Source organism: Portunus trituberculatus, chromosome 47 (genome assembly GCF_017591435.1).
Source record: "Portunus trituberculatus isolate SZX2019 chromosome 47, ASM1759143v1, whole genome shotgun sequence".
NCBI lineage: Eukaryota > Metazoa > Arthropoda > Malacostraca > Decapoda > Portunidae > Portunus > Portunus trituberculatus.
The window spans coordinates 35,988,957-36,003,204 of record NC_059301.1 but is presented as its reverse complement, the minus strand read 5'-3'; the positions used below and the strand labels follow the sequence as shown (position 1 = coordinate 36,003,204).

At 39.9% G+C, this 14,248-nt stretch overlaps 1 protein-coding gene across 2 annotated transcripts in view; it reads right to left on the bottom strand.

Annotated features, from left to right (window-relative positions):
• LOC123498075 overlaps positions 1 to 14,248 on the bottom strand; it is a 73,785-nt gene that overhangs the window by 39,903 nt on the left and 19,634 nt on the right. For both annotated transcript variants that reach the window (XM_045245175.1, XM_045245176.1), the window contains exon 5: positions 6,512 to 6,713. In XM_045245175.1, coding sequence (XP_045101110.1) covers positions 6,512 to 6,713 — 202 coding nt within the window. The remainder of the gene's footprint in view (positions 1 to 6,511; positions 6,714 to 14,248) is intronic.

The window sequence follows — 14,248 nt, the reverse complement described above, 5'->3', positions numbered from 1 at the left end:
AAACGATTGGTGGATGAGAATGCGCATTTGAAGGTGGAGGTTGAAAAATACAAGAGACGGTTGGAGGAGAAAATGGAGAGTAGTAAAGGAGAAAGATGACTTTAAGGAAATGATTAGTGAGCAGAATGAAAGGCTTGAAAGGAATGGGAACTGAAGAAAACACAATGGACTGAGTCGAGGGAAGCAGAGATGGTTGGATTACAAGAAATAATTAAAGATCAGTTGAAGGAAGACAAAAAGAAAGGTCCAAGGAACTGGTTAATGTAATGAAGAATAAGGAAACATTGATAAGGAAATAGCAGAAAAGAAGAAGAGTGTGTTAATATTTGGGATGAAAGAACAAAATATAACATATAAGCCAAGAGAATTAAGGAAGAATTGAAAACGGTAAGAGATCTGTTCAAAAATCTAAATGATGATGAAAAAAGACCTACAAGAAGAAGTGGAAGAGATCCATAGACTGGGTCCGTATAAGGAGGGAGTGAACAGACCGATTAAAGTAGTACTGAAGTCACAACAATCTGGAGGATGTCCTATATAGAACATCAAAGTTAAGAGAGATAGAAGGTTGTAAAGAGGTGTTTGTGAGAAAGAATAGAAATGAGGAAGAGAGGAGAAGATATAAGGAATTGGTGGAAGAGGCGAGAAGGAAAAATGATGAGCGGTCTGAGGAGGAAAGAGAAAAGTTTTTGGAGAGTTATAGGAGAGAGAGTCAGAAAGTGGTATGTGGAAAGAAGGAATACGGAGGAACCCCTAGAGGGAGCAGTGGGTGGACCGTAATGTATACTAATATAGATGGGATACTGTCAAGTAGATTGGAATTGCAAGACTATATGATAGTGGAGAAGCCTGATATAGTGTGTTTGACTGAGACAAAATTGCATGAAAAACAAAGATAAATTTGGATAATAAATATAATATATGGAGAAAGGATAGAGAGTAAAGGTGGAGGAGGAGTTATGATTATGACGAAGAAATAAATAAATGTGGATAAGGTTTGGTATGGGAAGAACAATGCAGAAGTGATAAGCATAAGGATAAAAAGTGATGGAAAAGAATTAATAATCATGGTGACCTATGTACCTCCTAAAACAAATTCTTGGACATTAAGGAATACGACAATATGATCAAGGATACTTTACAGAGTTTGGAAAGTGTATTATCTGGAAAAAGAAAGGTGATACTAGTAGGAGATTTTAATTGTAAGGAGGTGGATTGGGAAAATCTAGTAAGTGGTGTTGGAGAAGAAGCATGGGAGAGAGATTTCTTAATCTAATGATGGAAAATATGATGGAACAGAGGGTGAAGGAAAATACTAGATATAGAGGAGATGATGAACCGGCTAGACTGGATTTGGTGTTAACAAGAGAAGTGTACCTATGTGGAGATATACAATACAAGTGTCCTTTGGGAAAGAGTGATCATGTGGTTATGGAAATGCAGATAGCAACAACACAGCGAAGGAAGGACGAGACATACAGGAGTGGTAGATTGAATTATAGAAAGATGGACACAGAAAGTTTGAAAAATTATTTCAGAAAATTAGATTGGGAGATGTTACAAATCAGAGAAGTGCAAAAGAAATATGAGATTTTTATGAAATATTATAAAGAAGGAGTTATGAAATTTGTACCAAAGTATAAACCAAGAGAGGAAGGAAGAAAGGATTGGTTTAATGCAACTTGTGTTAAGGCTAAGGAAAAGAGAGATGTGGCTTGGAAAAGATGGAAAAAGAGCAGGAATATACTAAATAAGGAGAATTATAGAGTGGCAAGAAATGAGTATGTGAGGGTAAGGAGGAGGAAGAAAGAAAATTTGAAAAGATATTGTAGACAAGAGTAAGGAACATCCAAAATTGTTTTACAGGTTCATAAATGGTAAACTTAGAAAGAGAGAGTCCATTGAAAGATTAAAAGGAGAGCAAGGGATAGTAGATGACCCTAAGAATATAGTGGAATTGCTAAATAATAGGTTTCAGCAAGTATTTACTAAAGAAACAATGTTTGTAAAGCCACAGAATGTACAAGGAAATGTGCACATGGAGGACATTAAGATACCTAAAAGGAGTTATATAAAATGTTGGAGGAACTTAAAGATGATAAAGCGATGGGACCAGATGAAGTTTCAGGAAAATTATTGAAGGAGTGTAGAGAAGAATTGATTGATCCATTATATGATATTATAAGGTGCTCATTAGAAACAGGGAAGTACCAGTAGAGTGGAAGAGAGCTGAAGTGGTGCCCATTTATAAGGGAGGCAGTAAGGAAGAGCCTCTTAACTATAGACCTGTGTCTCTAACAAGTGTGGTCGGTAAGATTTGTGAGAGGGTGATAAAGAAATATTGGATACGGTTCCTGGAGGATCATAAGTTATTATCGGATCATCAATTTGGCTTCAGGAAAGGGAGGTCATGTGTAACAAATCTACTGAGCTTTTATTCAAGAGTGGTTGACAAAATACAGAGAGAGAGGATGGATGGACTGTGTATATTTGGATTTAAAGAAAGCTTTTGACAAGGTACCTCACATGAGACTGTTATGGAAAGTAGAGATTTATGGAGGACTGAAAGGAAAAGTGTTAAAGTGGATGGAAAACTACTTGAGATGGAGGGAGATGAGAACGGTAATAAGGGATGCAAAGTCGGACTGGTTGGTGGTGGAGAGTGGAGTCCCACAAGGCTCAGTGCTGGCACCAATACTTTTCCTGGTATATATTAATGACATGCCAGAGGAGTAAACAGTTATATTAATTTGTTTGCGGATGATGCGAAGTTGTGTAGGTGTGTGAAGAGTGAAGAAGATTGTGAAATTTTACAGGCAGACCTGGATAAGATTTGGGAGTGGAGCAAGAGGTGGCAAATGGAATTTAATCTGAGCAAAAGTCATGTGATGGAGATGGGAAGAGTGGAAGACGGCCAAGAGGGTCATATAAGATGGGTGAAGAAGTAGTGTTGAAAAAGGTGGAAAAGGAAAAGGATTTGGGAGTGATAATACAAGACCATGGGCAGTTTGAGGCTCATATTGATAAGATGTTTGGAGAAACGTATAATTTGATAAAAATATTGGATTAGCCTTCCATTATATGGATAAAGATATGATGAAGAAATTAATTAGTATGGTAATTAGACCAAGATTGGAATATGCTGGAGTGGTTTGGTCCCCTTATAAAAAGAAGCATATAAGGAAGTTGGAGAGATTGCAGAGAATGGCAACAAAAATGGTTCCGGAATTGGCAGAAATGACCTATGAGGAGAGATTAAAAGAAATGAATTTGCCTACCTTGGAACAAAGAAGAGAAAGAGGAGATTTAATACAGGTTTATAAACTGTTGAATGGACTGGATGAAGTGGATAATGAGCAAATGATGTTGAGAGAGGAAAACTTAAGTAGAACTACAAGATCGCATAGTAAAAAGATAGCCAAGGGAATATGCTTGAAGGATGTGAAAAAATATAGTTTCCCACAAAGATGTGTGGAGGTGTGGAATGGTTTGAGTGAGGAGGTGGTGTCAACAAGGAGTGTGCATAGTTTTAAAGGAAAATTGGATGTGTGTAGATATGGAGACGGGGCCACACGAGTATGATACCCAGGCCCTGTAAAATTACAACTAGGTGAATACAACTAGGTGAATACACATCTAGAAAGGATACAAGAAAATTGGAAAGGATACAGAAGATTGCTACAAAGATGGTGCTGGAATTAAAGGACCTAACATATGAAGAACGACTGAAGGAAATGGGACTGCCAACCTTACAAGATAGAAGAGATCGTGGGGACCTAATAACAATGTACAAGATAGTCAATGGCATTGAAAAGATAGACAAAGAAGAACTGGTGCTGTTGACAGAAGATGGAAGGACAAGAGGACATGAAAAGATCAGGCAGTGTGTGAAGGATATTGGAAAATACACAGATCGATGGAAAAGTGGAATAAATTGTATAATGAAGATGTTACAGCACATAATGTGCATATCTTTTAAGGAAATGGAGATATGGAGACAGGACACTATGAGGCCTGCTTCAACCCAGTACAATACAACTAGATAAATACACACACACACACACACACACACACACACACATTGGGATAAACAGTTAATATAAATTTATTTGCTGATGAAGCAAAGTTGCTAAGAGTTATCAAAACCAGAGAGGACTGTCTGCTGTTGCAGGAAGATTTAAACAAGATCTATGAATGGAGCAAGAAGTGGAAATTGCAATTTAATGCCAAGAAATGTCACATAATGGAACTAAGAAAGAGTAAGAGAAGACCAGTATGGAACTATTTGATAGGAGAGGAACAAATAATGAAGACTAAAGAGGAAAAAAATCTTGAGTGTGATCATACAAGAAAATCTGAGGCCTGATAAACACATAAGCAAGATATTTGGACTATCATATAAAATGTTGACTAATATAAGAATGGCATTTCATTACATGGATAAAAATATGATGGAAAAAAAAATCATCACAAGCATGATACGCCCAAGGCTGGAATATGCAGCAGTGGTATGGTCTCCGAGCTCTAAAAAGGATATAGAAAATTGGAAAGAATACAGAAGATTGCTACAAAGATTGTGCCAGAATTAAAGGACCTCACATATGAAGAATGACTAAAGGAAATGGGACTGCCAACCTTACAAGATACAAGAGAACATGGGGACCTAATAACAATGTATAAGATAGAAAATGGTATTGAAAAGATAGACAAAGAAGACCTGGTGCTGTTGACGGAAGGAGATGGAAGGACAAGAGGACATGAAAAGAAGATCAGGATGAGGCAGTGTGTGAAGGATATTGGAAAATACAGTTTTCCACACAGAATGATGGAAAAATGGAATGCATTGGATAATGGAATTGTCACAGCACATAGTGTGCATAACTTTAAAAAAAAACTAGATAAATGGAAATATGGAGACAGGACACTATGAGCCCTGCTCAAACCCTGTAAAATACAACTAGGTAAATTCACACTGGGATTGCTAACCTTATAAGATAGAAGAGAAAGAGGAGACCTTAAGAACATAAGAAAAGAGGGAAGCTACCAGAGGCCGCCAGGCCTATATGAGGCAGTCCCTGTGTGTTTAAGATACCTAATTCAATCTATCAACCCCATCCATGAACTCATCTAACCTTCTTTTAAAGCTCCCTATTGACTCAGCCCTGACTACATGACCACTGAGACCATTCCACTCATCAACCACTCTATTTGAAAACCAGTTTCTTCCCATTTCTTTCCTAAACCTGAATTTTTCAAGTTTAAACCCATTATTTGTGGTTCTGTCCCTTCTATTGATCCATGTCCCCTTTGTTAAAACCCTTATACCACTTAAATACTTCTATCAGGTCTCCTCTTAACCTACATATCTCTAAGGAAAGCAGATTGAGTTTTTTCAGTCTCTCTTCATAGGGAATATCCCTTATTCCCTGTATCTTTTTAGTCATCCTCCTTTGCACTGACTCCAATAGAGCTATATCCTTCCTAAAATGTGGGGACCAGAATTGTACTACATAGTCAAGATGTGGCCTGACCAATGCCAAGTATAATTTCAGTATTACTTTGGAACTTCTGCTTTTAACACTTCTAAAAATTAATCCTAATACTCTATTTGCCTTATTTCTGGCCTCAATACATTGCTTCCTTGTACTGAGACCAGAGCTAACTATGACTCCTAAATCTTTCTCATGCTTGGAACTTCCTAGTGCCACGTAATCTATCGTGTACCTATTGCTTGGATTATCTCTACCTATGCCCAGTACCCTGCATTTGTTAATATTGAACTGCATTTGGCATCTATCTGTCCATTCTTTCATCCTATCCAGGTCTGCCTGCAAGGCCATGGCATCCGAATCAGACCTGGTGCTGGTGACAGAAGCTGGAAGGACAAGAGGACATGCAAAGAAAATTAGGAGGTGGCAGTGTGTGAATGACATTTGAAAAAACAGTTTTCCACACAGAATGGTGGAAAAGTAAAATGCATTGAATGATGAAGTTGCAGCACATAATGTGCATAGCTTTAAAGAAAAGTGAAATAAGTGGGGATATGGAGACAGGACACTATGAGCCCTGCTCGAACCCTGTACAATACAACTAGATAAATACACTCCTTCTCACACACCCACCCACACCCACCACACCCACACACATATATATATATATATATATATATATATATATATATATATATATATATATATATATATATATATATATATATATATATATATATATATATATATACATATATATACACTGTATATGTATTTCTGAAAGAAGTTAGCACTGGAGCTCCAAAAGTGGAGACAGACGACTCAAAGATGGAAAGGTGGTGTCTGAAGAAGACACGAAAAGCATGAACATTTGAGAAGAGATTGTCTATGACCACAAAGAGTCAGAGAATTACAAGCTCCCTAACACCTTCAGAAAACATGCATCTTCAATAAGATGACTAACATGTCTTAACCATATTTCAATAAAGAAAATCTTGCAATGTTCTCATGTATAAACTTACCTTCTTCAGAGCATTCAACTGAAATTTTGTACTTGAACCTGCTGTTCAAGTCATGCCAAATTAAGTCCCACTGCACCTCCACCTGGTGCTGTCCATGACTCAGGAGCTGCAGGACCACTGGCTCTGTGCCCCTCACCACCTCCACACCAGGCATCTCTGACTCCAGATGGTCCAGTGCTTCCCCTCGCTTATCATGCAGCATCTGTAAGTTAGTGCCAAGTCACTAGAAGCTTTAAAAACCAAACAAAATGACATTTTTATACCTAAAATGCATTCTTCACTTACCTGGTCCTTCTACTATGGGTCTGTCAACGACTAAAAATCAACCCTCTCCCCCACTGTGCACAAGTCGATGCACTGTTTCCCTATTCCTCCCTGCAGTAGCCATCTTCACACCACACTTCTCTATGACCTCGAAAAAAAAAACTCAGAAGAGAAACATTGCGTGGGGAGGAAGGGCAGGAGTGTGCATAGAAAGAACAGGTAAGTGAATAAAGACATTTTAGTTATAAAAATGTTACTTAATTCACATAAGACCTGTTCCTTCTACTATAGGCAGATTCCCACACTTAGGTGGTGGGACAGTGCCGAGTAGTGGGTTGACCACGGGTGATAACGTCCACAAAGATTCGTGACTCTTACCAGGCATGTGAGGATGTCACGCAGGGAAGAACACTGGGCAGTGCCATCGTAGTGTCTCCTAATAGATTTGTGCCATGACTCTCAAACTGGTTCAGAGTGTAGGAGGGTGTGGCACAAAGCAGCAGACATCAAGAGATGACACTGTCTGCTGCCACGATGGGTCCCGGGGAGAAGATCCCGTCCTGGACCTTGTGGACTGCCTTAAGGTAGTGAGTGGCAAAAACGGACTGTGTTTGCCAGTAGGCCACTGCCATAACGTCAGCCACTGCCTTGTTAGTGAACCACAGTAGTGACGTTGCCAGAATCTGCACATCATGTGCTCTTATCTGGAGTGTAAGTCCCAGATAACCAGGGAAATCCTCATACGCAGCCCGTATCAACTGCTGGAGGAAGTAAGAGATGGCCGTCTTGGAGAGAGGGAGCGTGGGGTCCCGGACCGAGTGGAAATGGTGCCTAGGCCTAGATAGGGACTGTGTCCTGTGAAGATACCACCGCAGAACACAAACAGGACAGAGGAGTGGTTCGTTGTCACTGGAGCAGACAGCCTCTGAAGTATTTTTGATTGGAGGGTGTCGAAGCATTGTGTTCTTCCTGTTGACACCACCGGTGATAACGGTTCCACTTATACTGGTAGTTCACAGTGGTTGAACACCATCAAGATCCTGCCAAGAACTTCGCAACTCTTCCGGAATGGCCTTGATAATGGAGGAGTCGCTGGACAATTTCCACGTGATCAGCCAAAGCGTGTAGAGACTGGCGTGGAAGCGATGGAAGTGAGACTGCTGCAGAAGGTCTGTCTGTGTCAGGAGGAGGCGGAGAGTGTTGACGGTCGCCTGCAGCAGATCTGGGAATCATTCCTTGCATGGCCAAAATGGTGCAATGAGGATGATGGATGTCCCCCGTGACAACCGCAGCTTGGAGAGAAGTTGCCTGATCGCCGGATATGGTGGATAGGCGTTCAGATCTATGTGATCCAGAGGAAGGAGAAAGGAATCCGTGGCAATGGCCATGAGATCTGGGAATGGAGAGACAAATGCAGGGAGACTGAAGTTCTGGCTGGCGGTGAAGAGATCCATGAGAGGCATCCCCCAAAGTCACCACAGGCCTTGGCATACATCATGGTGAAGAGTCCACTCTGTGGAAATGACCTGTGATACCTGGCTGAGGGAATCCGCCACTGCATTGTGAGACCCACTGATGAATTGAGGCCCAAGAACAGTAGCTCTGTCCTCCGCTCAACACAATGTCTGCTGCTCTTCATTGTTGAGTGTCAAAGAGTGAGTGCCTCCGTGGTGAAAGAGATATGTCAGAGCTGTGAAATTGTCAGCAAACACTCCCACCATCTTGCCCTGGAGGATGTGTTGAAAGTGTAGTAGAGCGAGCCGAACTGTTTGTAGTTCCAGAACATCGATGTGGAGAGCTACTTTGTCTTCAGACCACAGTCTACCCACAGTGCAATGCAGGAGGGAGCAGGCCCTACCTTATGTAGAGGCATCTGTGTACAGCAGAAAATCCAGCACCAGGACCTGGAAATCCCTGCTGGTGAGAAGATTGGATTTAATTGTCCACCACTGTAGGTCTGCAAGGTTATCAGGAGTCCAGCAGATGGAGATCAAGTTGTCTTGTGTTGAGCTGGACCATTGAGAGCAAAGGAAAAACAGTAAGCACTGCATACATAACTAAGCCCCCATGAACCAGGTCGGAAGTCATGAATCCATGAAAGCTTGTAGATGAGAGAGAGAAGACTGTCCACCCGGATCTGCATCGGGAAAGCCTTCAAAAGAGAAGTCTGAATGTTGACTCCCAAGTAGACAATTTCCTGGGCCAACTGCAAGCAAGATTTGTCATAACTGATGCAGATCCCTAGGTGGGCACAAAGCTGGAGCAGGACTTGGGTTGCGCTGAGAGCCTCTAGGTAAGACAAAGCCAGGAGAAGCCAGTCGTCCAGATACTGTAGGATGTGGATGTCCCGCCTGTGTAATTCCACAGAAACAGGTGCCATAATCCAGGTGAATACCTGGGGAGGTGTAGACAGGCCGAAGCACAGTACTTGAAACTGGAGTGTTCATCTGCCCCAACAGAAACGGAGGAACCATCTGTTCAAGGGATGGACAAGAACTTGCAGGTAAGCGTCCTTCAGGTTGATGGACACCATCCAATTGTGTTGGCGGACGGCAGCCAGAACTGTGTGGACAGTTTCCATCTTGAACTTTGTAATGATAATATGTTTGCTGAGGAAGGAGAGGTCGATGATCGGATGAAATCTTCCCGTCACCTTGGGAACTATGAACAGCTGACTGTAGGACACAGGTGTAGGAGGAACTTCTTCTACTGCACCCTTATTGAGGAGAGCTGTTACTTCCTCCATCAGAGTCCTGCCTTGTTCGAAATCTGTCGAGTAGAAGCCCAAGTGCCAAGGCACTCAAGACACTGGAGAAAAGAAGTGGAAAGGGATCTCGTACTCCTCATGGAGAGCCCATAAAACCCACTTTTCCATCTGTACATCTTCCCAGGTGGGCAGATGCAGCCTTCAACTGAAGAAGTTGGAGAAGGGGAGTAATTTCCAAAATGTCTAGTTCTTTGACTGTCTCAAAGACGGATGTCCAGAATCGTGGGAAGTGTGAGAGGGTGGAAGTGCGGTTTGGAGAACTGTTGTTGGGTTGGACCTGGACAAACACTTGATGGGGTGTGTCCCAGGCTACCTCCCCATGCCCCTTTGGCTAGGAGTGCCTCTTGCACTCTGCTAGGTGCTGCTGGCTTTGGGGAGGTTGGTCTAGAGCTAGCCAGACACTCTGCCTGAGACAACAAACTTGCTGGAAGCTTAGCAAGATTATTAAGATATGAATTTACTTGAGGAGCAATCATATCAGAAAGCATGGACTGCAGTGGTGAGCCGTGGACAAATACGGTGGCAAGTTGACCCTCCAATGGCAGAACCTGGCCTACCTGGGAGGCCAAATCCTGAGGGATGACAGAACCAACTGAAGACAGCGAGTCCACCTGTACTGCCCTGTACGGCGTGTCACCACTAGAACTTTAATACCTTGCCAAAATATGAAAAAAAGATAACTGTCATAAAAGAAAGAATAGTTCTGAAATATTTGTTAGCGAGGATGCAGTGGAGAGGCAACAGTTAGAACATATACATCAACATGGAAGAAATAGAAAGTGTTGACTAAAAAAAGAAATACTGAATTGTCAAACATAAGTAAACAAGTGGTATTTTTCTCAATGAATGAATATCAAATTTACTCTCTTATGTTTGGGTGGCACCTCTATGTCACACATGAACTCAAAAGATTATCAAGTCCTAACATTAGGAAAACTACCCTGATATAAGGCTGTTGTCACACTATGCAGTGGCATGGCTGTGGGGCAATCGCATGCGACGCTGCCATATGTTAGACTGCTGCGACGTTGCAGTCTACCAACAGCAGCCAGCTTACATTGGTTGATTATTATGATAATATTTGTATTATAATCACCATAATTTGCATTACACATATGTACATAATAAACTATGTTAAGTACTTTTCCAACAAAAAGCTTTCAATTATAGACCTTGGAAATGCAGACCAAGCATGGAGCGTGCCTTTCAGATTCTGACAAACCAGTGGAGGATTTTTCATACCCCTATTCAAGAGTAAATACATTTCATTGATGGAATAGTGAAAGGTTGCTGCATTCTACACAATTTGGTTGGAAAGAGAGATGGAATAAACTTTGAAGATAGTGAAACATATCCATATGTGGATGTAGACGACTTTGGACCATTCCGAGGTGGACAAGGGTTAGATAAGACAGTAATTTTCCAGAACAATAATGTTGTGGAATGACTGAGTGTTGTTGGCATGAGAGAAGAGTAAATGAGGGTTATTCCATGAAAAGGTCAACCTTTAGTGTGGATTTCAGAAATCATCAAAAATACGTATTATATACCAAATTGAACCTTAACTCATCAATTTTACAAATATGGACATAATTTGTGTAAAAACGATCTATTAAGAGTGTAGCATTATGTAATGTGGTAGCATGTCACTGAATATTAATTTGTACTGAATTTTGTGATTTACACATCACTGTTTTAACTAAGTAAGCATGTGTTTGGAAAAAAATGTCCTTGATTATATAAAAATTACAACTATTTCTTATTTCAATTATAGCTTTTTTCACATTATACTATATTGTATGAGTGGCATGGTTTTGAAATGTAACGTGTGTGACGTTTTATTACTATTTTCTCATACACAACTTATGTATTGGGGTAAAATAATATAACTTTATACTATAAATAGGATTTGCCATACCTTACTTATGACACCTTGAAATATCATATAAGAGATTGGAGCAAGTCACAGGCAGCGTCACACGTTACATGCATACAGTGAGAAACGTTACAGAATCATGCAGTAACATTTCTCATGCAACTTCAGTGAGTCAGTATTCACTGTTGCTGCTTAGTATGATAAGTAGTTAGTTTCTTTTCTTTATAGAGTGTAATCTAATTGGCTATTAAAGCAAACAGGGTAATGTTAAGGGTGAATTTAGGGTAAAGTTGGCAACTCAACCTGGCAGACTGGTCTCACCCTACTTCCCTAGATATCAAGAGGGAAGGAAGGTTCATCATTTAGCTTTCTTCTTTTCAAAAATAACTTCCTTACAGGCATAAATTGGTGTGAATTAAAATAAAAAAAACTTTAAGAATAATAGATGAAGCTACCAAAACAAGAAATAAACAAACTGTAAGCAGCTGTGAATGCCTTGAACTCTCTCCTCTGTGCCATGCCTCTATCTTCCCTCCCATCCCCTTGCCTCACACAGCCAGGCTCTCCTCCACCCTCTGTGTCTATCATAAAACTGCTATGATCTTTTCAAATAGTGTTTTTTTTCACTACCTTCATCATCACAACTATACATCACCTAACTCACTATAATCCTCACTACAATACAACAAAAGATTCCGTTGAGACAGAGGTATGAAGCTGAACCAGACAAGTAATAATTACTTCAATGTCCCTATCTCACTTCAACACACTAATCACCACTCAGAAAGTGTCCAGTTTGGTCGTAAAACAGCAGACTGCTGTAACATTGCTAATAGCGCCTCCCAAACCCTCACCTATGAATGAATAATATTTTCTAGACATGCAGGGATCTGATGCCTTATCAGCCCATCATGCTCCAGGAAGTCAACAATGTGTATACAATCATATGTGAAAAATTTCATGCCAATCAAATAAATACAAACAACAAGACACAGAGTCTACCAATGTCAAAGTTGAATCAGTTCCCAACCCAATACCAGGTTGCTATGTACTGGTTCAGTATACAACTAAATAGAGTTAGAAGACATCTAAATATTATGTTGCAGTGATTGCGTCAGTGTCAAAAGAGAGTATGTTTAACCTTTACTTTTGGTTTCAATAAAAACTGCACAAGTAATGTGTCTCACTTTTCTGGTAATGTGTATGACTGTCACATTTCCATTCGTAGCACAATAATTATTAGGAATAACCAAATCTTATGGCTATAGTAGATTCCTTATATATTCATCTATAACTGATATGAAACACTCCCTAACTGATCCAGTTAACATGTTCCCTGCGATCAGGGGCGGATTTAGGATTCTAGGCCATCCAAGGCTTACCCCGAGTGTGCAGACAATTTTTTTTTTTTTTTTTGCCACGCACACCATTTTTTTTTTTTTTTACTTCAACTTACCACCAATGCAAAGCAGCCAAAAGACATGGAGAAGACTTCAGAATTCAGTGCAATGTGCAGTGCACATTACACTCATACTACTCTTTTCCTCAGATCCCAGATCAGATCCGGGGCTCTTGGGAAAACATTCAGGGCTTGAGCCCAAATAGCCGCCCCCTAGATCCACCTATGCTTGCGATACAACCCAACGGTGGGTCGTACAACAGTTTTCACATACAGTGGAGACTCAATACTCGAACGTCTTAATAGTCAAACTTTTCAGTATCTGAATGCAAAAGCTCAATTTAATACTCATAAAAAATACTTGATTAGTCGAACATCCACACACAGTTGTAAACAAAGGCTCCCTGGCCTCTCCCTCCCCTCTCTGCCAGTTGTGTTGCCACAGTCTTCAGAATATTATTCTTGTGCGTTGTTTGTAGTTTTTCCATTTATAAACATACATAAAATATCTGGTAATTGAACAGCCGCACACATGTTTGTAAACAAAGCTGTTTCCTCCCTAGCTGCAGCTGCCATTGTCCCGTTCTGACACCAGTTTTACTGGCAATACCGGTAAAACGGTATACCGTACACCGGTGCGCATCCCTAGTCCTACCGTAGTCTTTAAAAAACATTCTTCTGAGTTCTGTAGTTTTTCATTAATTTTTTTATGGAATCTAGTGAGACTGCAAGTGTTAGTGAGCAATAGCCCTCCACTACTGCATTTACAGGAATCACACAAGGAGAAAAGTTATAAAGACTTTTCGTAGATGGTGACTCGTCCTCCAACAACCTCCTTCTTCCTCCTCACCCTTCCCCCTCTTCTACGTTATCCATCACCAGCCTTCACTTGTGTTATGTACAAATCAAATTATAAAAAAGAATACATTGAATTCACCTTGAGGTTTTGCTAATATTAGAATGAATTACATGATTTATAGGTATTAATAGTCAAACTTTTTTATACTCGAATCGCCATTTGGAACAAATAAGTTCGAGTATTGAGTCTCCACTGTATATCACAATTTAATCTTACTATTAATAGAAATTAGATTATATAGTAAAATTGTAATAAGCAGTATGTGTAGAAGGGCATAATAAACACTGATTGATAAATAATATGAAGATTATTTTGTATTTAGTGTTATGAAAAATATAATAAAAATAGTCTTCTTGTTTCCAGATTTTCTTTCTAGTACATGTAGAAAAACTATATCATCTTGCATTTTTTTCTTTCAGAAAAACATAAAACTTTTCTATAAGAAACAATTGAAACAAATATCACAGATGGACTTCCCTTCACAAACTTCAATGATTTTTTAATGATTTTTTAAAAATATTTTCCTGATATTATTTGGACAAATTGTAAAAAAGTTGCCATAGGTGACCCTT